The sequence below is a fragment of the Trichosurus vulpecula genome, chromosome 5 (assembly GCF_011100635.1).
Source record: "Trichosurus vulpecula isolate mTriVul1 chromosome 5, mTriVul1.pri, whole genome shotgun sequence".
Taxonomy (NCBI): Eukaryota; Metazoa; Chordata; class Mammalia; order Diprotodontia; family Phalangeridae; genus Trichosurus; species Trichosurus vulpecula.
In genome coordinates, this window is record NC_050577.1 from 197641350 (window position 1) to 197665544 (window position 24195).

A 24195-nucleotide genomic window follows, 5' to 3' on the forward strand; every position below is an offset into this window, starting at 1 on the left:
TCTGCCGGGGCATATGGGTATGAAACACTATATACATGTCAGAGTGGTTTGATGTGTTGGTAAGTTTGCTAAACTGCTTTTCCCTCCGTCTTTTATTCTTTGTTACAAAGGATAGATTGGCCGAGGGGAGGGAGAGAGAGGGAGGGAGAGAGAGATTCAGAAATGAGGATGATGTAAAAACAAATCAATAGCATTAACATTTTAAAAATGAAGTGATTGGATTAGATTTCTAAAATCTCTCCCATCTCTAAATCCTATGATTCCATGATTGGGAGAGGGGAACAGAGGGTCTAATTACTGAATCACAATAAAAAATTTTTAAAAGTCGTTTTTCATTGATTCTAAATTGGCTGGAAATCACTGAAACTCACACCCACAGCAGGAGCTGTGAGGTGGAAGGGACAGGAGGGGAATTACACTTGCAGTCGCGGAAGCCCGAGGCAGAACAAAAGGGAAATCCGGCATCCCGCCCACTCTCTGAATACCACCTTTCTCTCCAGGATCTGCGGGCGGTAATTAGCGGCCCGCAGCCTCCAGTGGGGCGCCTAAGCCTCAGGCCTGGCCTTCGCCCAGCATCTCTCCCAGGCTTTCCCTGGGACATATCTGAGGCAAGTGGCCTTTGTCGCAAAAGGGCTCCAAGAGCTGGGTTCGGGCTGCAATACCAAGCCCCAGACTCAGCTTTGGCGCGGATAGGAAAGGGCTAGATTTTGCAGCCAAGCAGCTCCGGGTTGCAGGGCTAATCTTTCAGCTTTAGCCCTTCCCCCCTGCAAACTTTGGGCTGTTGTGACGGAAGCAGGAAGCAATTGCGTAGGATACAACCCCCCCACCCCCTCTCCCCCTCCGACTTTGCAGGCAATCTTCCGCAGGGAACTGTTTTGGGGACTTTGCCACCCTTCTCAGTGACCGTGGGTATTCCTGTAACTAAGTTCTTCGTGCCCCAGGCTGCGGGCAGCATCAGGCTTTCCCTGGAATCCTTGGGCAAAGGTAACTGCGTCTCTATTCCTGGCTTTATAAAACCGCGCCCCCCTCCCATCCCTAATGACACCCAGTGGGATCTGAGAAGGAAGCACCGCGCCCCCCTTCCCTTGCACTCTTTCCCAGATCAGGCACCTGTCATTTCCAGGGGAGCTACCACCACACTCCATTAATTATTTATATTCTTAAGAGTTTTCATGTGGGGCGAGGAGGGGTATGCGTGTGGAGGTGGGGAGTGGGTGGGGTGGGGTGAAGATTTGTTTTGTTTGCCCTTAGAGCGCAGAACTAAGAACTAGGGGTGGAAGCTGTTAAAAGGTTGATTTCTGCTCCATATATGGAAAAACTTTTCTAAAAATTTGTCCAAAAGAGGCCTGGAAGACAGTGAGTTCCCATCACTGGAAGTCTGCCAGCAGAATTTGGATGATCACTTATTGGGGATGTCATAGGGAAGATTCCTGTTCTAATGTGATTTGTACTAGAAAGTCTCAGAGGTCTGTTCCAACTAGATGCTGGAATTCTGCAAACTACTCCAGCAAGCAATAGCAAGAACCACAAGGGAGTCTAGGGATCAGAGGATCAAAGATTATGATCTGGAAGAGACCTCTAAAACAATGGCCAGATAAGGAAATGAGGCCTAGGATGGTTGTGACCTTCTTAAGATCATACAGGTAGGCAGCCTGTCAGTAGGCATTTATTAAGCACCTACTATGTGCCAGGCTCTGTGCTAAGCATTGGGGTTACAAAGAAAAGTAAAAGACAGTGCCTGCTTTCAAGGAGCTCACAGTCTAATGGAGGAAGCAACATGCAAATAACTATATCCAAATAAGATATATACAAGATAAGTGAGAGGTGATCTACAGAAGGAAGACATGAGAATGAAGGGGGATTGGGCTTCTTGTAGAAGGTGAAATTTTAGGTGGGACTTCAAGGAAATGAGAAGATGAAGAGGAAGAGGGAGAGAATTCCAGGTCAAGGGGACAGCCGGTGAGCATTAGATGAAGTCTGGAGATGGGGAATTATGTTTGAGGGGCAGCAATGAGGTCAGTGTCACTGGATTGAAGAGTATGTATGTGGGGGTGGGGGCAGTACAGAGTAATGTAAGATATAAAGGGCCAGGTTTGTAAAGGGCTTCAAATGCCAGTTTTCTGTTTGATCCTAGAGATGATAGGCAACCACTGGAATTTATTGAATGGGTGAAGGGTGACATGGTCAGACGTATGTTTTAGGAAGATTAGTCTGACAGTTGAGCAGAGAAAGGAATAGAATAGTGAGAGACTTGGGGCAGGGAGACCAACCAGCAGTCTGTTGTAGTAGTCCAGGTGTGAGATAATGAGGGCTGACCCAGACTAATGGCTGTGTCAGAGGACAGAAGGGGGAATGTATGTAAAGCAAAAAATGGACTCCACTTGTAACAAGAGTAAGGCCCATAGTGTGACTAGAAGAGAGGCAAAATAGACATCTCTAGACTCTTCTCCTACCACCTTTCTCCATGGAAGACTAATTCTTGCCAGGAGGGTAAGTAGGAGGTTGGGGCCAAAGGCTGCTCTGCTGTCTTCAGAAAGAGGGAGGTACTAGACTAGTATTATATCTATTTGCCCCCTTAAATATTGTTCATCCACAGGATATGTTCAGGTTCCATCTAACTTCTGATCACTTCATCATTGTGAGGGAAGGGGGACCCTAAGCACTATATCCAAAGTTTGATCCCTTTTCTACCTAATACCATTTCCATAATGAACACATATAGCAAAGAACCCCATTTTTCCAAATTGTAGCAAAACAGAAACCAGAGAAGGTATATATAGGAAAATATATACCAGACAATAGAAAATGAAGGCGTCCTCCCATTGGGATTGAGATAACTCAGATCAGCCAAGAGAAAGAATCCTGGATCTCACTCAAGGGGGAAGTTCAGTGAAACCCCTAGGGTAGCAATCTGGGAATAGGGGCATGATAGAGACTACTAGCTCCTTTTAAGTCTTCCCAGAGTCTTTTCCTTCAGCAACCTGAGATGAGATTGGCGTCTTCCATCTTCTCTCTTAAATCTAGAAGCCAGGAGTACCTATAGTGACTCAACCCCCCCCCCCAAAAAAGACTTGAAGCTTGACCAGTCCCAAAGGGGATTGCCTGAAGAGTCCTCACAAGGGAATGGTAAATGCTGGAGCTCTTTGCTTCTCACCAACTCAACACCATCCCTCCCACTGGGCAGGCCATTCATCCCTACCAATAAGGATGAGTCCCACACCAATGGGTCTTGAGACAGAGGTTACATTCACAGTAGATGTTATGAAAATAAATTCAACCAGATTTGGCCAAAGACTGGATGTTGGGGGTGGGGGTGGGTTAAGAATGTGAGAGAGAAGAAGGAGTTCAGGATGACACCTAGCCAGAATTTAAATCCAGTTCTGTTAAATCCATTCTAGTTTACCTTCAACTTTCTTCCGGAATTTCTCTTAAACCTCACAATGTTGCATTAGTGTGTGCCTTTTTCCCAATAAGCTTTATAAGGAGATATGTAAAGAGACTTTCCGGCTCCTCTTAGTGCATTGTCATCAAAGAAAAAAAACTAAATGAGGGTCTGAGGTTAACAGGAAAATTTTAATAAGCATGTTTTTTTCCTTATCTAGCTTTTAGCCTACCCCATCCATACAGAAGCTAATAACTAAGTTATTGTCTATAAAATGCTTATTAAAAACATTTTTATATACCATGAGTTCTTATATTGTGGGTCCAGTCATACATCTCATACCCTGTTATGTTGTGGTGTACAGTGCATTGCAGTAATTCAGTTCTCCAAACATTTATTAAGCAGGTTCTGTATAAGGCCCTGTTTACAATCTAATGGGAAAGAGAAAATATGCACAAATATCTATGACTTCTAAAACCTTCCTTTTGGCTTGAGTTTTAATCTGCTAGTAAAAAACTAGCAGAGGGAACACTTAAAATTAATTCATTCTAAGGCATAAATAAGGATCCTTAAATCTTTTCTGAGTTCAGTTCTAATAGAGATGATAACAAAGAGGAAGGACTTTGAGGAAGACACCGTGGTAATCAGAGGATCAATCTGGATTTGAACCATCATTCTGTTGTCTAACATTTATGTGACCTTGGGCTAGTTACCTAACATCTCTGAGTTTCAGTTTCCTGAGATGGAAAATGGATGTGTAAGGTCCCTTCCAGATGGAAATGCTATGATCTGGGGGTGAGGGGGTGTCATAGAAATCAGAGATTGAGGCACCAAAACCAGATTTTTCCCCCCTACTCCAAAGCTTTGCTCAGGTCAGTTTCTGCCTCATACTTGGTTCACTAATGTTTGCCTCTTAACAAGATAATAAATAACCAAGTAGTATCACTGGCGAAGAGAAGCAAAAGAGACAAAATAAAAGGTTCAGACCCCTATTAGAAAGAGGTGGGTTTGGCTGCATCTCAAAAGTGATATTAGGATGGCACTGAGAAAAAAATTGCCAAAATTAAAACTTCGCCTCCTCACCTCAAGAATGCCATCATCATCATCATCTTTTATCTAGCACTTACTATATGCTAGGCACTGTGCTAAGTTTTTGAATGAAGACAAATATTCAATTCTTCTTCTCTTTCTTCTAGCTAAGTGGAAGGAGAAACCAGAAAGAAAAGTTTCCAATAGTCAAAGTAAATAAGTATCTTTTCCAGTGCCTTTCTGCAATATCTTTCTTTCCTTTAAGCATTAACAAGTTGCAACAGTATATATTATAAAAGGCACTATAGTAGAATGAATAGAAGGCCAATGCTGGCAGTTAAGAAGATGTGGGTTCATGCTGCCCAAACAAAACAAGATACTTACCTCTCAGTGCCCTAGGGCAACTCCAATATAGAAATCATGGACAAATTGCCAGTCTATAAGGGTGAAGGAAGTTGTCCCCACTGAACTGAAATATTAAAATACTCAATTGGATCTGTGATCTCAATTATTGGATTTTTTCTTCCAGTGACATAAATTGAAACTCATTCATGCCCACCTATTTCCGTTCCTTATTTTTGTAAATAATTTATGTAATATTGGAATTAATTGTTTCTTGACTGTTTGATAAAAGTATCTTCTAAATACATCTAATCCTTTCCCCTCTTTGGGAATTTCATTATGGTTTGTTTGATTTTTTTAAGATTAGGTTATTTAAATTTTCTCTTGTCCTGTCAATTTTGGTATTTTATATTTTTTGTAAATATTCCTTTTCGTGTTATTAGTTTTATTAGCATATGCTTTCAAAATAGTTTCTAATAACTTCCTTTGTTTTCTTTTCATCTATTGTGATTTTTTTCATTTTTGAGCATGGTAACTTGGTTTTCTTTTACAAATTAGTTCACAGTTTATAAGTCTAGTTTCTTCAAAGAATCAGCTTCTAGTTTTGCTTATCAATTCAGCATTTTTATTTTCTGAATTTTATTTCTTCTTGGATTTCCACAATTTATAGTTTTGTATTTAATTGAACTTCATTTGTTGCTTTTCTAGTTTTTAAAGTTATATACCCAATTCATTGATGAGATATAATTTTCTCCATAAGGACTGCTTTGGCTGCATCTCAAAAGTTTTTGTATGTTGATATTTTCTTTGGTGAATTTATTCTTTGACCTACCATATAAGTTTGAATCTTTTCTTCAACTGCCCTTTATTCATTAAAATTTTTTATTGTGTTTTGGTCAGTAAATGATATAGTCAGCATTTTTGTTTTTCTGCTTATGTTTATGAGGTTTTTTGTACCTGAGCAATTTTTTTAAAATGTGATATATAGAACTGATGTCATACATATGTAAACGCACACACATATATACACATACATACATGGACACATATTTTTTTGTTTCCCATTCAGCAATCACCAGAGATCTATTTATCAAATCTAACTTTTTGAAATCCTCTTCAGATCCTTAATTTCTTTCATATTTATCTTTTTGTTAGATTTATCTAGATCTAAAGGAGGCATATTGAGATCCTCACCTATTTTAGTTTTGCTCTTGGTTTGTCCCTATCATCTGATTAACTTTTTCCTTTAAGTGCTTAGATGCTATGTCTATGTGTATATGTATATATATATGCATATGTATATATAAAGTATTTATATTATTTCATAATCTATGATGTCTTTATGAATGATGTTGTTTTCCTGCTTATCTTTTTTTAAAACCATGGCAGTTTTTACTGCTCCTTTGTCTGAGATCGTGATTGTTATGTCTGCTTTTTAAAATTTGCCTAAGGCATAATAAATTCTGTCTCAGCTCCTCATTTTAACTGTGGGTGAATCTTTATGTGTCAAGTGTATGCCTTACTAACAACATCTTGGTGGAGTCTGTTTTCTAATCCTTTCTGTTTCTCTCAGTTCTATGGATATATTCATCCTATTCAAGTTCACAGTTATGACTGTTAATTATATATTTCCTGCCATAATATTCTCTTTTACTTTATCCTCTTTTTGTCTCCCATTCCATTCTTTACAAAGAAGGTGGCAAAAAAAGGAATATGAGCAACACTAGAAATCCATAATTGAGGTGCTGTGCTTCTACCCCTCTGACCCTCCTTTCTTCCCCTAGTCAACACTATTATGATTGGTTCTTATACCTTTTCTCATTTTAATCCTCCCTTTGAAGTTAAAGTTTGTTTTCCTGTGAGTCTTCCCTCCCTCACTCTGCACTCCTGCATAGTGTGAGCAGGCCCTGTCTGGTCCTGTCCCGTCTATAGTCTGGCTGTCATTGTTGGATATCCGACCAACGTTCTGGATGGGGTGACTGGGACTAGGTCTGGCCCTCTCTTGCAGCCACTGTCTTTTGCCTTCTTTCCTGTCAGCTCAATGAAGATATTTGGCCTAAGCCTTCTTCTATATTCCTCTACTTGAATAATTTCCAACTGGAAGTTGTTTTCATCTCCTTTTAGGCCCTTATGTTCCTACTTGGCTGTTGATCTCAGGTCTTCTATAAAGTCCTGGACAGTATGCCCAGTAATTGAGCTGGAATTTTCTTCTTAATATACTTCTGCTTAAGGGCCCCACCCTGATTCCCTGGGCAGTGTCCTGCAGAGGTTGGCTTGGCCTCACCCTGCATCTTCAGCTTTCTAGGGCTGAGATCCCTTTGGTTTGAGGCCCCAAACACTGGAACTCACGCTGACTTCCTTCTCTTTTGGAGTAGCTCCAGTATTGGCACCTTTTAGGCCCTCTGGAAGGTTCTCACTCAGAGAGCTTGCAGCTTACATGCCATTTACCAGAACTGTCTTCTGCCTCTCCTGTCCAACCCCTGGTCATCTTATTATGAGGTCCTGGACTGAATAGAGAAGCTTCTATTTCTCTTTAGCTTTCTTGATCATTGCTATTTTTGGTGCCTTTTTGTTGGAGTGCATGTGGGAGAGCTGGGCTCCTCTATGATCCTTCACATCATTACCAGAAATTCTCTCAATGGTTACATGTTGCAGCCTGCTCATACCCACGAGCCTTTCCATTGCCTTCTACATGATATTAGTTATCAATGCTTATGAGAGTATTGCGTTCAATGTTTCATAGCCATGTAGAAACACTGGTAGAATGTTGATATGGGCCTTAGTTTCTAGGAGAATCTTAGTGTCATTCAATTTCCATTTTCCTGAAGGCAGTTTGGCCTCTTCTTATTTTGGACCCAATTATGCATTTGTACTACCTGTTCCAAATACACATGAAGCCAGAAGGGGAGGGGTTTTCTACATCAATGGTGCCCAACTCAAACAGAAATGGATCACTTTTGGCTGTATATTGACTTGGAAAACCACAAATTAACATTATCTTTATTGTATTGTATTTTAAAATTTATTCTGTTAAACATTTTCCAATTAGGGAAGTACTTGGGAGTTTTATAGACACCTCCACCCTAAGCCAATAGTTTGACCTCTCTGCAATACAACAATGAAATCATAGACCCAAACCAAACATAAAATCATGTATTGGTGCTAAACATCTGCTAGGTTTTTATGACTAATTTGTTTTAAACACATTCCTCACCATCTAATAATCAAAATAGATGAACTTACAACTTTCTGTCATGACCACCAATAAATTATTTTCTCAATTCTGAATTAAATGGAATTTTCCTTAGCTATATTTGCTAAAGGAACCCCTTTCTGATTCATTGTTTTTGATGTTTGTTCCAGAGCTGCAGAGTTCCAGATAATTCCATCATCTGAGCATTGCTTCTGAAGCAATAAGAAAACCAGAGACCTCATCATCTTTGAATTTTGAAAGCTGAGCCTTAGTTAAAATCATAAATGTCCTTCAGAGTAAAGTTGGGCCTTACTTGTGCTTTTGTAATGATTTGTGCTCTGATGCCAACACAATCAATCAGTCTGAGTTGCCGAACCAAGAGCCTAGCAGATGTCATGATTGACATCCAGTCATCTCTTGCTAATGGAATCAGAGGCATTGAGCCCATACATACAGAAACTCAAGAAGATTGCATTAATTTTGGCTGTTTGACAAAAAACATAACAGGTAAAAAAGTTTTTCTTTGTTTTTGTTTCTTTTTTCCTTTGGTTTTGTTTCCACCGTATATATTGTTTGATATAAGTGAATATTTGGGATTTTACCAAGTAACAGGTGGTACCTAAAAAGTTAGGCAGCTAGGTGGCATAGTGGATAGAGAGCTGGGCCTAGAGTCAGGAAGACTCATCTTCCTGACTTCAAATCCAGCCTTAGACACCTACAAAGCTGTGTGACCCTGGGCAAGTCACTTAACCCTGTTTGCCTCAGTTCCTCATCTATGAAATGAGCTGGAGAAGGAAATGGAAAATCATTCCAGTGTCTTTGCCAGGAAAACCCCCAAATGGGATCACAAAGAGTTGGACACAACTGAAAAAACGACTCAACAACAAAAAGGTTGAAAACTAAATTCTCTACTAATTTAGACAATTAATTTTCAATAGTCAGTTTTTAGAATATCCCATTTTGTCATAAAGAAAAAAACCTGGTGATACAGCAAACAAAATTGTCATCAGTGTCCTGAACTAGAAAAAAATATCTTTGAGCCTTAAATCAAAAAGAATAGACATTGTGTCTTAAGAAGGTATTTCTTGAAGTGCAAAGCAAAATCAGTAACACTTTTACTACAGCTATATTAAAAATTATGAAGCCAAAGGTTATGAAACTTCAGAGAGACCTGGAAGGAGATAAAAGAAAAAAATAATGAAAAAAATATTCTTCTCTCCCAAACCGTACAATGTGTACGATGTAGACTAGTGATCCTAACACTTTTAGGATCTAAAGAAGTCCCAAGTTATTTAATTACCAAAGACAGAACAGATTTGAAACACTTTCAATCTGTTGAGAAGGAAGAAACTAAAATATTATCTTGGCTGAGGAAAGAGAAGTAGAATCATGTGATGATGTGAGGTGAGATGGTAAACCTCATGGGCAGGTGTTAAATATATTTAATTTTTGTTTGTTGAGTGACTAAGAGGGTGGATTGAGCAATAAGCACAGACCGATAAGTGGAAACCTGACTGCCTATAGAACCACCCCCCAAATGTTCTTTCTGTAAACATTTGTACAATTTAATATACATTTATTAAATGTCTACTGTATATAAGATATTACGTTAGGTAAAAAGTCAGAAATGCAACAATCCCCACTCTCATGGAGTTTACATTTTACTGGGGAGAATACAACTCCTTTACAAATACATACAAGTTAATTTGAGAAGAGAGGTAAACCCACATTAGTATCATAGTTGGTTGTTGTCCTTCATTCTCAAAGAGGACCAAAATGATATCACTATGTTGGAGTCCAGGTATGGTGTATCTGACTGGCTGATCAGACCAACATGTGGCTCTACCACAGGTCAGGCACAAAGAGTCCGTCCATATGATAGTATTACAGTAATATAAAAGAAGGCTTTGCACAGAGGAGGTAGCATCTGAACTGAACCTTGAAGGAATCTTGGGATTATAAATGATACAGGTGAGGTGGGAGGGCATTAAAGACATAGTTGACTCCTTATAGAAAGGCATGGAGAATGGAGGTGGAATATTGAGTTTGGTGTAAGCTGGTAGATCATTTTGGCTGTAGTGTAGGATGCAAGAAGGAGAATAGTATATAGTTGGAAAGTTAAATTATAGAGGCCCGGGCAGAAGAGTTTGTATTTTATCATAGTGGCAATAGGGAGCCATTTTGGTAGAGAAATGACATGGTCAGGATAAGAGCAGCTGGACAAAGTCTTGGTCTCTCCACCTGTTCCTCCAGGCTGAGTTGGGAGGTTGGGAGATATTACAGCCTGGTTCCACAATCAGAAGATGGCCAATGGCCAGGGCTTTAGTTGACCCCACCTGCTCCCTCCTCCAAACTTTGTGGATGGAGGCAGAGTTAGTGGTATTGTAGTTAAATCCCCAGCCAGAACTTGGCCCCTTATTGAATATGGGAAGTGAAGAAGAGAAAGGAGTGGAGAATGATTCAGTTACAAGCTTGAGTGGAGTAGGAGCAACACTGCTTTTATTTCAGCCAAATGGGTTTGTCCTTAAGGGGAAAAGAAGATGAGCATGGAGGTGAAGGAGAGTAGTGTTTTATTTAAATTTAATAAGGAATCACATCCCTTTTAAAATCTTATCACATTTTAAAGTTTTTGTATTACATTTTATTATTCACAAGTGCCTCATCCTAATCCTGAGCCTGGATCCCTGGACTAGACTGAGCTAGGGCTGGGCCAAAATATAGGGTAACTAGAAGGATGGGATATTTTCAGCAGAAATAGGAAGGTTTACATTTCTAGGGCTGTATGCCAAAGAGATCACACAAGTGGGAAAGGGACCCATATGTACACAAATATTTATAGCTGCTCTTTTTGTGGTAGCAAAGAATTGGAAATCAAGGGGATGCTCATCAGTTGGGGAATGGCTAAACAAGTTGTGGTGTATGAATATAATGGAATACTACTGTGCTATAAGAAATGAGGAACAGACAGACTTCATAATAACGTGGAAAGACTTAGGTGATCTGATGCTGAGTGAGGGGAGCAGAACCAGGAGAACATTATACACAATTACAGACACACAGTATCTGTGATGACTAACTTTGATAGACTTGCCTCTTCTCAGCAATACAAGGTTCTAAGACAGCTCCAGAAGACTCATGATGGAAAAAGCTATCTACATCCAGAGAAAGAATTACAGAATCTGAATGCAAATTGAAGCAAACTACTCGATCTCTCTTTTTTTGTTTGTTTTTTACTTCTTTTTTGGTTTTGTTTCTTCTTTCTCATGGTTCATTCTTTACAACTTGACTGTTGTGTAAATAAGTTTAATGTGATGGGATCTGTAGAACCTATATCAGATTACATGCCATCTTGGCGGGGAGGGGGAGAAAATTTGGAACTCAAAAACTTGTGGAACTGAGTGTTGTAAACTAAAAATTAAAAAAATTTAAAAAAAGAAATAGGAAGATTTAGAGGAGGGATGGTAGATAATAAGTTCCATTTTTGACATGTTGAGGTCAAGAGGCTGATGGGACAAACAGGTGGAGATGTCCAGCAGGCAATAGGTGACACAAGACTGGAATTCAGGAGATAGATTGGGGAAAGATAAAAAATTGGGAATAATTTGCATATAAATAATAGTGAAGCCAATGGGAGCTAATGAGACAACTTAGAGAGAGAGGAGGACCCTGGACAAAGCCTTCGGGAGAAATCTATATTTAGTGGATGTCTAAAACAGAAAACACTGAAAGAAGCAGACAAGAGTATTACATAAAAGTGAAAGTAATAGTAATTAACAAATATTTAACAATTATAATAAATATTTAATAATTTGATTAAATAATTAAGTGCTTTAATTCAACAGTTAAATTATATAAAAGATTGTTAGTAATATGAGAAATGAATACACATATAGTATTAATGGGATAATTTAATGTTTAAAAAAGTAACAAAGAAATTACGTATCTAAATTGCTTACTTTTAAAACTCTAAATGACATGTAGAGAGAGAGAATTAAATGGGAGAAAAGAACACATCCTATTCAAGCACACATAGAATCTTCACAAACCTGATCAAATTTAAACCTTTTCAAATTGAAAAGATCAGAAATTATGCATGCTGTATTTCCAGAGTACAGAGCAATAAAATTAGAAATAAATAATAGTGAGTACACTGCATACAACTACATGGAAACTAAAAAAATTAAAAAACAATGATTATGTTAAAGAAGAAAATAAAAATGATTGAGCATTTAAAAGACACTGTCTTCAGTAGCTTCACATGTCAAAATCTATGGAATACTGGCAAAAACAGTTCTTTGAAGCAAAGTTTTATCCTTGAGTGCCTATATTAATAAGAGAAAAGGAAAGGAAATTGATTAAGCCTGTACCTAGAAAAGGAACAAAGCAATATTCTACAGGAGAGTTAAAAATAGAGAGAATAAAGTTAAAACCAAAAGTGAATAAAATAAGAAATGAAAGAATAATTATAATGAGAAATAAAATCAGCTTTTTAAAAGAATACCAGTAAAACTGACAAGCTATTAGCAAATTTAATTTTTCTAAAAGGGGAGAGCAAACAATCGGGAAGTTGCAAAGAGGTAGATTTGGGCTTCATATAAGGAAAAGCTCCCTAACAATTGGAGCTATGGGAAAGTATAAGGGACTGCCTCAGGAAGTAGTGGGTTCTCCTCCAATGGAGCTCTTCAAGCCAAGACTAGATAATCACTTATAGGGGATATTGTAATGAGAATTATATTTCAGCTATAGCTTGTACGACAAGTTCCCTGAAGTCTCTCCCAACTCTGAAATTTTATAATTCTGTGCAGAAAGAGGCAATGAGATATCATGAAAAGAGTAATGGATTGGGAGTCAGAAGACCTCAGTTCAAATTCTGTCTAAAATTTACTAATGTGACCTTGGACAAGTTACTTGTCCAACATCTCAATTTCCTCATTTGTAAAATAAAGTGTGCTTTTATTAAATGCCTACTATGTGCCAGATACTGAACTAAGCACCTTACAAATATTATTTCTCCGTGGTGAGATAGGTACTGTTATGATCCCCATTTTATAGTTTAGGAAGCTGAAACAATCAGAGGTTAAATAATTTGTCCAGGGTCACATAGCTAGCAAATTGTCTGAAGCTGCATTTGAACTGAGGTTTTCCAGGCTCCATAGGTAGCCGCCTAGCTAACTCTGTCTTACAACAGTCCTGTTAGTACATCCTCTGGATCCCCAGTCATTGACATCTGCCCTTTTGCTGACTCACCCCAGATCCCCAAGTATTGCCATCTGACATGCCATAAACTCTAAAGATCCCTAGGTCTTGCAATTTGTTCCACTTTTGAACCCTCCAATATGTGTTGTCTCCCCCAATTAATAATGTGAATTCCTTAAGAATGAGGACTGTTTTGTTTTGTTTTTATTCCCCAGCACTAAATATAGTGCTTAGCACATGGTAAATGCCTAAGAAATGCTTTTTTTCATTCATTCATCAATCACTCAAAGGCAACAAGAAGCATCATTCCATGAGACACTTTGTCATTTTGCTTTGCAGTTGTCGTGATAAGCATAAATAAAAATATTATCATGGAGATAATTGCTGTATATCCCCCAAAAGTTGTTGCAAAGGACATAGATGTAGAGAAATAATTGTAGAATACACCAAAGTTGCTCCCTGAAACAAAAGCATATCTATCTAACTTCAGCGTTCTGGTGATGCTATATGGTTGCAAATCATAGGACATCATAACTCTGAGATGTATAGAAAAAAGGAAGGACATATGGTGGGTCTTAAGAATGCTCCAGAGTATTGCCACTTATATCTTGCAAGCAAGAAGTAGTAGAAATGATATAATCCCATCCAAGACATATATGATTGGAAAAAGAGATTGGCTAGTCATTTAGTGAGAGTGGGAGCTATCAGATACACAGCACAAGGGTTATACTGGCACCTGCTGAACACTGAAGGAACTAAAAGAAGATTTCTCATACATTGTGTGGACCTTCTGTAGAGCATTTATGGGATGCCATGAACAGGATGAGAAGGTTTAAATGCAATGCAAACTTCAGGGAATGCTGATATCCATGAGGTCCCAGATTCCTACCATGAGGAACAAGACTTGTTTTATTGCCTATTCTTCAGGACCATCACTGGTTGGCTTTTCAATCACTCAGTCTGGTTTCCATTTATAGATAAGTTCATTTACATTATTGTAGTTATTGTGTATATTCTTTTTTTGGTTCTACATATTTCAGTTTGTATCAGTTCTTGCAAATCTTCCCATGTTACTACCATATACAGGACCATCGTTTGTTCAGTCACATGTCACTGGATGAGTACTCACTTTGTTTCCAGTTTTTTGCTACCACAAGTAAATAAAGTATATTAGCATACTAGTATATCATAAATCAATTAAGATAGAGTATGAGAAATATAAACAAATTTAGAAAGACCATTAAGAATTAGGACAAAGGAAAAATATACCATGGGAATAGAGTACACACAAATTACAGCCATACAAAAGAACTAAATGATTGAGAGTTAAATGGATAAACAGAGCTGATGGAGACTTAGAGGAAGTTACTTGACACTATTATGGATATTTTATGAGTTGAAATTAATCACTCAAATCTAAGTTTATGCAAGTTTATTTAGTTTTTCTGATATGTAGTCCTAAATTTATAATAATCTATGATAAAAATAAACAACAAAATTCACTTTACTTTTATAAAAAGAAAGAAAATGATTTAGCTATCTTGGTTGTGAGCAAAGATGATTATGTAAGAATATAAAATATACGTGCTTCTTCCTGCTCAGTTTGCCATAGTAACACATAAGAAATTGCATATGTTTACTGACTTATGTAAAATATTTAATTTGAAGTATTTCATTGTAGGGAACAAAGAGTGCAATTTGATCATCTTCGATGCCCGAAAGGCAACTAAACAACCAAATTGCTACTTGTTTTATTGCCCCAGTGAAGAAGCTTGTCCATTGAAACCAGCAAAGGGGGTCATGACCTACAGGATACTGAAAGGTAAAGTAACTTTTTAAAAAATTAAATAAATCATTCATGTCTGTTATTTACTATTTATCTTTTTATTTGATTTCAATATATTGAATAATGTAGTATTTAAATCCCCAGCTATATGAATTTAACTGTCATATTGTTTGATTCTTATAAATTGAGAAGTGGTATATATTTATTGTTCATTTTTCTATTCATCGGTAGGTAATATCCTTTTCCGTCTCTTTCAGTGTTTTCTAGTTTGAATTCCACTTTATAAGATACCATTAGTACCACTTGTATTATTTATAAACTTTTATTTGTATATTTTATTTTAGATCAAACTTTTAAATTTCAATCTAGTTATGTCCTTCCTATAATTTTTTCTTTTAATGGGATAGCTCAGAACATTCACATTTATAAACAATAATTCTCATTTGTCTTCTGACATTACCCTGTTGTTCTTGATGTTTTCTGGATACACTGAAATCTATGTCTGTTTCAAATATTATAACTAGTTAACAAAATCCATTATATTTATTTGGTTTTTTAGATTATTATCATAATTCCATGAAATTTAACCCTTTTTTATTATACATAGAAGCTTTAACTTTGGGATTTTCAGCTTTCTCTTCTGCCACTTCTTTTTTATTACTGTTTTTTTCTCATTTGTGTTAAATGCTTTTTAATCTCAGAGTTAGGAATTAAAACACATAGCCTACAAGTATCATGTTTGAAAATAAAAGAATATATTTCGTAGAAAAACAAGACTCAGAAGAATTTACCAATAAAAATCTACAACTTAAAGAAATCTTCGAAAGCTTTAAATGAAGAGCTCCAAATCAATTCCTAACAAAATAATAAAATACTCTGAGATTTTTTTACATATAATTAATATTTTATATGTGTACATCATATATTATATATAATAAGGGAAATAACATTTTTCTAATTGTAATAGAAATAATCAAATTTGAGTTTGGATTCAAATTAAGTATTATGATTGACATAAATTATAAAGTATACTAAGATATATTTACATTTTTCATATGATTATTTATACCTTTGATTTCTTCCTCTGAAAACTGTTTTTTCATTTCCCTTGACCAATTGCCAATTGGGGAATCTATAGCTCTTTAAAGTTTGCAAAGCATTTTACGTACATTATCTTATTTGATCCTCATAGCAACCCTGAGAGGTAGGTGCTATTATTGGCCCTATTTTACAGATGAAGAAGCAGGTTAAGTGACTTGCCCGTGGTCACATGGCTAGTGTGCCACGTCAGTGTAGTGGCATGTATTGTAGCATAGCAAATATCTGAGACTACATTTGAACTCAGGTCTTCTTGACTCTTGGCCCACCATGCTATCTATTTGTGCTACCTAGCTACCCATTAGTTAATTAATAGAATGTCTAGTTTTCTTTGCATTATAATTTGGTAGTCCAACTAATCTGATATTTGCTTTTTCTTTATTTCCAAATGTATTACTTTATCCTCCATACCCATAGTTGATTTTTTTTCAGTATTATTTCATCTAAGCTTGTTCTTGAGTTTAATTTTTGATATCTATTACTCTTTGCTTGACTTTCTCTATTCTGTTACTTTTCACTTACACGGATGTTTTTTAGTTCTTAGACATCACTTTACAGTTTCCTTTATTGTTCCTTCATCTCTTGTACTATGTTTTTTTTTTAAATTAAATTTATTTATTTAACATATTTAGTTTTCAGCATTGATTTTCACAAGATTTTGAATTACAAATTTTCTCCCCATTTCTACCCTCCCCCCACTCCAAGATGGTATATATTCTGGTTGCCCTGTTCCCCACTCAGCCTTCCCTTCTGTCACCCCACTCCCCTCCCATCCCCTTTTCCCTTCCTTTCTTGTAGAGCGAGATAAATTTCTATGCCCCATTGCCTGTGTATCTTATTTTCTAGTTGCATGCAAAAACTTTTTTTTTTGTTTTTGAACATCTGTTTTTAAAACTTTGAGTTCCAAATTCTCTCCCATCTTCCCTTCCCACCCACCCTTATTATGTTTCTTTTATTGAATTAGATACTTCTTTTTATTTATTCTATACATTTATGATCCAGTTTACTGAATCATTTTGTATTTCTTCCATCCCTCTGCTGAAGGTTCAATATGCATTTCTGAAGAAATTTTCTCTCTAGGATCTCTTATTTTATGGAATTTATTTGTTGTGTAACAGTTTTAAAATTTATTATTATTTAATACTTATGTTCAGAGATGAGAGTGGTAGAAGGGGTAGAAGAAGGGTAAAACCCATTACTTAAGTATGTTAAATATGGTATTAAAGGGCACTCTGCCTTGGGGTAGGGACCAGGGAATCCTCTAATTATTAAAGGGGGAGAGAGAGAGAGAGAGAGAGAGAGAGAGAGAGAGAGAGAGAGAGAGAGAGAGAGAAAGAAATTATTCTTTACAGTAAGATGGAAAATCAGAGCACGAAATCTATCTTCCTCCCTTTTTTTCAGCTGGATAGGGAATCCTTTCAGTATTAGAAGGGGAAAGGAGTTCTTTTCACTTTATAGAGTATCAAAATGGTAGCAGTAGGAATTTCTCAAGCTGAAGCAGAAGTGAGGAAGTAGCAGAGGAGAGTGAAGATGGGAATCTCAGTGTTAAGGATTTAGGGTTAAATTTAGGAGGACCTAGGGTCAGTAAATTTAGGATTAGGATTAGGGACATTTTTTAAAGAGGCATTTAGGTTAAGATTAGGGATAGGAATTCGGGATAGTGTTAGAGTTAGCTTTATTCTTTGGGGAATTAGAGCTAGGCTAGAATTAGATTTATTGGGAGACATAGGGAAAGGTGATAATGGAATTGAAGATTAAGAGGGCTAATTCCCTGATCAGGATCTGTGGACAACATTTACAATGCAACTCCTTTTATCCTGGCTCTGTATTTGTTGACCTAGTGTTATGTATAGTGTGAGAATGATCTTCCTAATACTATTATTCTATAAGAAATGATGAGCAGGTGGATTTCAGAAAAACCTAGAAAGATTTACATGAACTCTGATACTGAGTGAAGTGAGCAGAACCAGGAAAACATTGTACACAGCAACAGCAACATTGCGCAATGACCAACTTTGATAGACTTAGCTCTTCTCAGCAATGCAATGATCTAAGACAGTTCCAAATGACCCATAATGGAAAATGCTATCCACATCCAGAGAAAGAACTATGGAGTCTGAATGCAGAATGAAACATACCATTTTCTCTTTTCGTTTTTTATTTCTTGTGGTTTTTCCCTTTCATTCTGATTCTTCTTTCACAACGTTTCTAATGTGGAAATATATTAATATGATTGTACATGTATAGCCTATATCAGATCGCATGCTGTTTTGGGGAAGGGGTATATCGCCAACGCAATACCCACAGTGGCTGCTATGAATATGCCAGTGAATTAATTCCCAGGTTTGAATCGCAAGACTCTCTCCATTGAAGATGAAGCCAAAACATTTATTCCAACACTAGAAAGCCAAATTTATCACAGCAACAAAGAAATCTATACACATTATCAATGCAGGGGGCACTGCCATCTCCAAGCCCTCCCTTTGTCAGGCCTCCCCACAAATGAACTCCCTTAAGCAAAATCACTCCCTCTCTCACTCAGGCTAGCTGCTGCTCTCTCTGCCTGCCTCCTCTCTCTCCAAGCTCCAACTCCCTCCACCTCTTTCCCAGTTCTGATTCATTCCAACTTCCTGCTCCACCCATTTGGCAAGCTCCTTCCACCACAGGCTCCATATGATTCAGACTCATGTGACTCAGGCAGGTCACATGGGCCTATTAATGGATGGGAAAGATCTTCCCATTTTCATTAACAACACAAGGAGGAGGAGAGGGAGGGAGAAAAAAATTTGGAATTCAAAATCTTATAAGAGTGAATGTTGAAAACTAAATAAATAAATTCTGCTTTCTATGAAAAAAAAAAGAGAAAGAGAAAATGACCTTCCTATCTCATGGCACTTTCCCCAAAATGGGTGGAGAGATGGAAGATAATGAATCATTCTGCATAAAGAGTGGTAACATACCTGAACTGTGCAGCAGTATAGTATAGATCCAAAAGAAGAAACTATTATCAGGAAGCTAAGTGGCACAGTGTCTAGTGTGGGACTTGGGGTCAGGAAAGACCTGAGTTCAAATCCAAACTCGGATACTTAATAGCTGTAGGAGCCTGGGCAAGTCATTTAAGCCCTCTTCCTCAGTTTCCCCAACTATAAAATGGGTATAAAAATAGCATCTCCCTCTCAGAATTGTTTTGACTACAAAGTTAGATAATATTTTAAAGCATTTTATAAACCTTAAAAGCATTATATGAATGCCAGTTATTATTATAATTATAATATTTTTCCTTCTCTGGGTAATTTTTACATTCCCCCCCATTTTCCTCTCTCTTTCCTTTTCTGTTTTTGCCTCTATTCATCCTTCCCTTCTCTCCTTCCCTCTTTCTTCTCTCCACTTTAGGATGAGGATGTAGTTAGTTGTTGCTTCTATTCCTTTTATAGGATTTTGGCATAGCTGGTTCCCTTATCTTCTTACTATTCAACCATCTTACAGCAATGTTTTCTCAGGTTACTCTTTTTGTATTCCTTTAAAATAGGTATCCAGGGGATTAAATTATGTAAAGATTTCCACAAAATCTGGAAAAGTAGAGAACAGGAAAATCCTGTTAGTTGAAATCAAGTGAATTAGGAAACCATAGAAGAAAATTTTCTCACATAAGGTTTTTGAATGATATTTCATTTTCACTTTCCAAGAGTATATATACACATATATGTCTATTCCTTGATCAGAAATTCTTTAATGAAAACATTTTTGGACAATAAGAGAACAATTAGAATTATTTCATAGCCTCCATACACATTTGATATGTTTGATTTTTAAAAAAATCAATCATAGTACCACATAGTCATACTTTGTCTGACATCAAATTAACAAAACAAAACCCAGAAGCTTTTACTTATAGTGAATATTTACTGGATAATTTTTTAAATAGGACATTTTTATATCCCTCAAGTTTATCATCTCCAACCTAGTTCCTACCTCTTTCCACCTTTCCCCCCCAGCCAAAAACTGGTTTGGTTGCTTTTATTTTATTTGTTTTTTACACTGAAAGTCAGTAAAGTCAGAATAAGTGAAGTTAGGGGTGTACTAGATGGCCTTTGAGGTCCTTTCTAACTTTGTGATTTAGTGGGGACTGTTTTTGCTTTCTCTTTACATTTCTATCACTTAGCATAGTGCCTGGCACATATTAAGCACTTAACAAATGTTTGTCGATTGACTGACTCACTTGGTGAAGGCAACATGCATGTATGTATGTATGTATAGGCTATTTGTATGTATTGTATGTGTAGGCTATTTGCAAGTCAGCTGTAAAAAGAATATTGGGAAATTGCATCCCTGATTTGAGGAAAGGGAAACATGGAACATCGCTATTCATACCTTATTTAGGATTGATTACTCTTCCCTTCATAATCCATCCATATCTGCCATACAAATATTCAATGGCTTTTTGTAAACTTCTCCCCAGTGTAGGATGGGGATGTAGTTAGTTGTTGCTTCTCTTCCATTTATAGGATTTTGGCATACCTGGTTCCCGTATCTTCTTACTATTCACCTGTTTTGCCGGATTTTTTTCTCAGGTTACTCTTTTTGTACTCCTTTAAAATATGAATTCACAGATTAAATTATGTAAAGTAAAAAACTTGAGTCAGAACTAAAGTGCCATCAAATTTTAAAGACTCTCTAGTCATTTATCAGTGGCTTTTAATTATGTATTGTGTCAATACTTCCTCCTGCTGACGTTAATGAAAGATTTCCCTGCTCTTCCTTCTAGTACATTGCCAACTCAGGTTAGCTCTATGGCACTGGAAGGCATGGCCACACTATTCCTCATTCCCATGAAATTTCATTTTCATTTACTATCTGTGAATGTCTCTATTTCATAGATTGATAAATGGTTAACTTGTTAAGCCTTTTTAGCAAGGAAATTCTTAAATACTTTTATTTTCTGTATACTTTCAGATTTTTCTCCTTTGCACAAAAGTGATTTACCACATCCAGATGCAACCCCCAAAAGTTATTACTTGACTGGAAAATCTTCACAAGGAGTCATGGACCCTGCACAGCTGACAACTCAACTAAACCATACTAATATTTTGCCAAAAGCTACAGTTTCTCAGAAGCTTGAATTACAGGATAACTTGGAGAAAACAGTAAATAAGAGTGATGAACTAAGTTCACATCTTCCTGTATACAAAAGTAAAGGCCATCCTCAGAGCTCAGAGCTTTCCTTGAAACAAAACGTAGCTAATGTATTGTCTGAAAATGTAATTGTATTTCCATCTAAGGCAGGTACTACCTCTCAATCCATTGTCCCTACTACTCCAGTACCTGCCACTTTGCAATCTACTATCCCTCCTCTGATGCCTTCTACAATTTCCCAGAGATTATTTGTTCCTTTAAAAGTTACCACTGAGCCTCAACCTGTTTCTTCTACTACTACTGCTTCTACCCCACAGTCCCCCACTCCCACAATTTCTACAGCTTTTACAACCACTACAAGCCAGCCTACCATAACAACAAAAACAGCTTCAACTACAATGCCCAGTGAAGCTACAAGCATGAAAGTCACCTTAGAAACAGTGCAGTTTAAAGAAACCACCAATTACCCAATTTCTAACAATGGTGATTTTAAGTACTCTTCTACATTTCCATCAAGTGTCGATTCCTTTGCTGTAAATAAAATTGCTTCCCATGAAAATGGTAGGCTTGGTTTAGGCAAACCCCCACCCAATAATGTTCCAAGAAATAGATTCCATCTTCAGTTTGAAAAGTGGACACTCATAGGCACATTGTTCTGTGGACTGTTGTTTTTGGTAATAGGTCTCATACTATTGGGGAGAAAGCTGTCAGAATCCCTTCAGAGAAAAAAGTATTCCAGACTAGATTATTTGATCAATGGAATCTATGTTGATATTTAAAGAGAAAGAAAAGTACCTTTGATTCTTAGCTAAGGATCTAGAAAACCCAAATTATTCCTTATCTGTTAGCTTCCAGAAGATTACATTTTAGAGACTAGCCCTCACTAGTGCCATTAAAAAAAAAGAACAGAAACTGAAACCATCAACTCCAGAAATTTGATTAAAATATTGAGTATATTAAAGTGCTACTAAAATATCACGAAACAATTAGTACATTAAAGAAACAACAACTAGGTTATAGAAGGAAAAATACTGTGACTTTGGAATCCTAATGAAATGATATTTCTGATTCCAGGTATGATCAACTTTGTCATGAAAATTCTTTGAATATAATGACATTTTTTTGTATTAGCTTTTAGACACTGTATAAAAATTTTGAACATTATACCACTTAGACTTGTTTCTAATCAGGAATTAAATAAATTTGTTGACCCCAAGAACTATATCATCATGTCCAATTCTATATATTTTAAAATTATCCCTATCAGTCAAGTTATTAATTGATTAAAAGTTGTATCATGTTTTAATGACAAATATACCTAATTATACACTGTGGTATATTCTTAAGAGGTCAATTTGTAGGCTAACTCAGCTTCATTACGTGCCAAAAGAGCTTTTGGGGCCATTTTAATGTATGGTAGTCAATGGGCTACATAAATTACTTCTATCTTATTTGAGTGTATCATTTCATTGGGAAAATTAAAAGTTTTCCAACTTTTTATATGGTCTAACATCATTCACTTTGATGTTTATGAATTTTTTAATGTAAACTTCACCAGTTGTCGTAAAATGGTAGACTTAAATCTGGAAGTGATTTTATAAATCTGGTTCAAGGGGCAGCTAGGTGGTGCAGTGAGTAGAGCACTGGTCCTGGAGTCAGGAGGATCTAAGTTCAAATCCGGCCTCAAACATTTGATATACTTACTAGCTGTGTGACCTTGGGCAAGTCACTTAACCCCAATTGCCCTGCCTTCCCCCCTCAAAAAAAATATGTGAAGAAACCAAACATTTCCTGATAATAAATCATAGAGAAATTCATTAAAAAAATAAATCTGGTCCCAACCCCTAAATTTATAGGTGAGAAAAAAGTAGGCTTAGAGAAATGAATTGAATTGTCCAAAGTAATATAGCCAGTAAGTGGCAGAGCTGGAATTAAAACAGAGATCCAACTCCAAATCCATTTCTCCTTCAACCATACCATGCTGCTTCTCAATTTAAACATTTGGAGAACTATGTGTCAACAGTTAATTGCATGATCTTAAAATTGTGGCTTCATTTCTCTGGTTCTCATTTGTAGGATGAGACAGTTGGACTATACTAGGGATTTCAAATCCAAGATGGTGACCCTAAATTTATCTCATACAGCTCTTTATTCAGAGGAAATTTGATCAACAAATTTTTTTTTAGAAAAACAAAGATTTAGAAAGAGTTAAAATATCGTAGTGAAATATACTTGAAGCAAATATGTAATTTGAATTTGAGACTGCCAGACTAGATAACTTCCAAATTCCTTTCTAGCTCTTCTACATTAGAAATAATGTTCAGGGCTTTAAAAAAAGACCCTGATTCTTAATTTGTTGGCATGCTTTGATTCTTATGAATACAACAGTGTATACTGCTGTTTATATAACATGCTTTATCAAAAAAAATTTTGCCATGTATTTTAGTTAATTGTCTTCCCTATTTTTCAAAATCTGTAAATACATATTCAAACTTTCAAATATGAACACTAGAGGACAGTAGTATAATAAGTACAGTTAAGAGCACAAGGAGGAAACCACTCAAATGAAACCTATTCCTTTTCTTCTCTATATGGAGCTCACAGAGGAAGGAAAACTTGTTTACAGCTAAGACCCAATTAGTGTGAATAATGAATCCCATGAAGTGGTCACATTATTTGCAGTCATGCTGTATTCCAAACAAAACTTTCGAACTATTTTTCATCTGAATGGCTTGATATAGATATTCACTGGCTTTTTGTAAATTTAAAGCAATTTCATGAAATAAAAAGTTTAATAAGAACCAAAATATCATTGAATCTTAGTCTCTTCTGTGATTTGTTTGTGGATTTGAAGAGTGTAATAAGTGTAAATAAGTCCTGTTGTTGACATGAGTGAAAAATTTCTTTACTCTTTCTTGCAATATCCTGGCCAGCCTGATCAGTTCTGTGCCATTGAAAGAAGGGGCAAGCCCACATCTCTCATGATTTTTCCCTGCTTCATATCACCACCGCAGAGGCTGAGGTAACAGTCCTTGT

At 36.6% G+C, this 24195-nt stretch overlaps 1 protein-coding gene across 1 annotated transcript; it reads left to right on the forward strand.

Annotated features, from left to right (window-relative positions):
- The first annotated feature begins 788 nt into the window (after positions 1-788).
- Positions 789-23966, forward strand: MANSC1 (MANSC domain containing 1). The gene is made up of 4 exons (XM_036761545.1): positions 789-984; positions 8117-8453; positions 14824-14964; positions 20980-23966. Exons 2-4 carry the CDS (start codon positions 8231-8233, stop codon positions 21936-21938), a joined length of 1323 nt encoding a protein of 440 aa, XP_036617440.1. The 5' UTR covers positions 789-984; positions 8117-8230; the 3' UTR covers positions 21939-23966.
- The last annotated feature ends 229 nt before the right edge of the window (positions 23967-24195 follow it).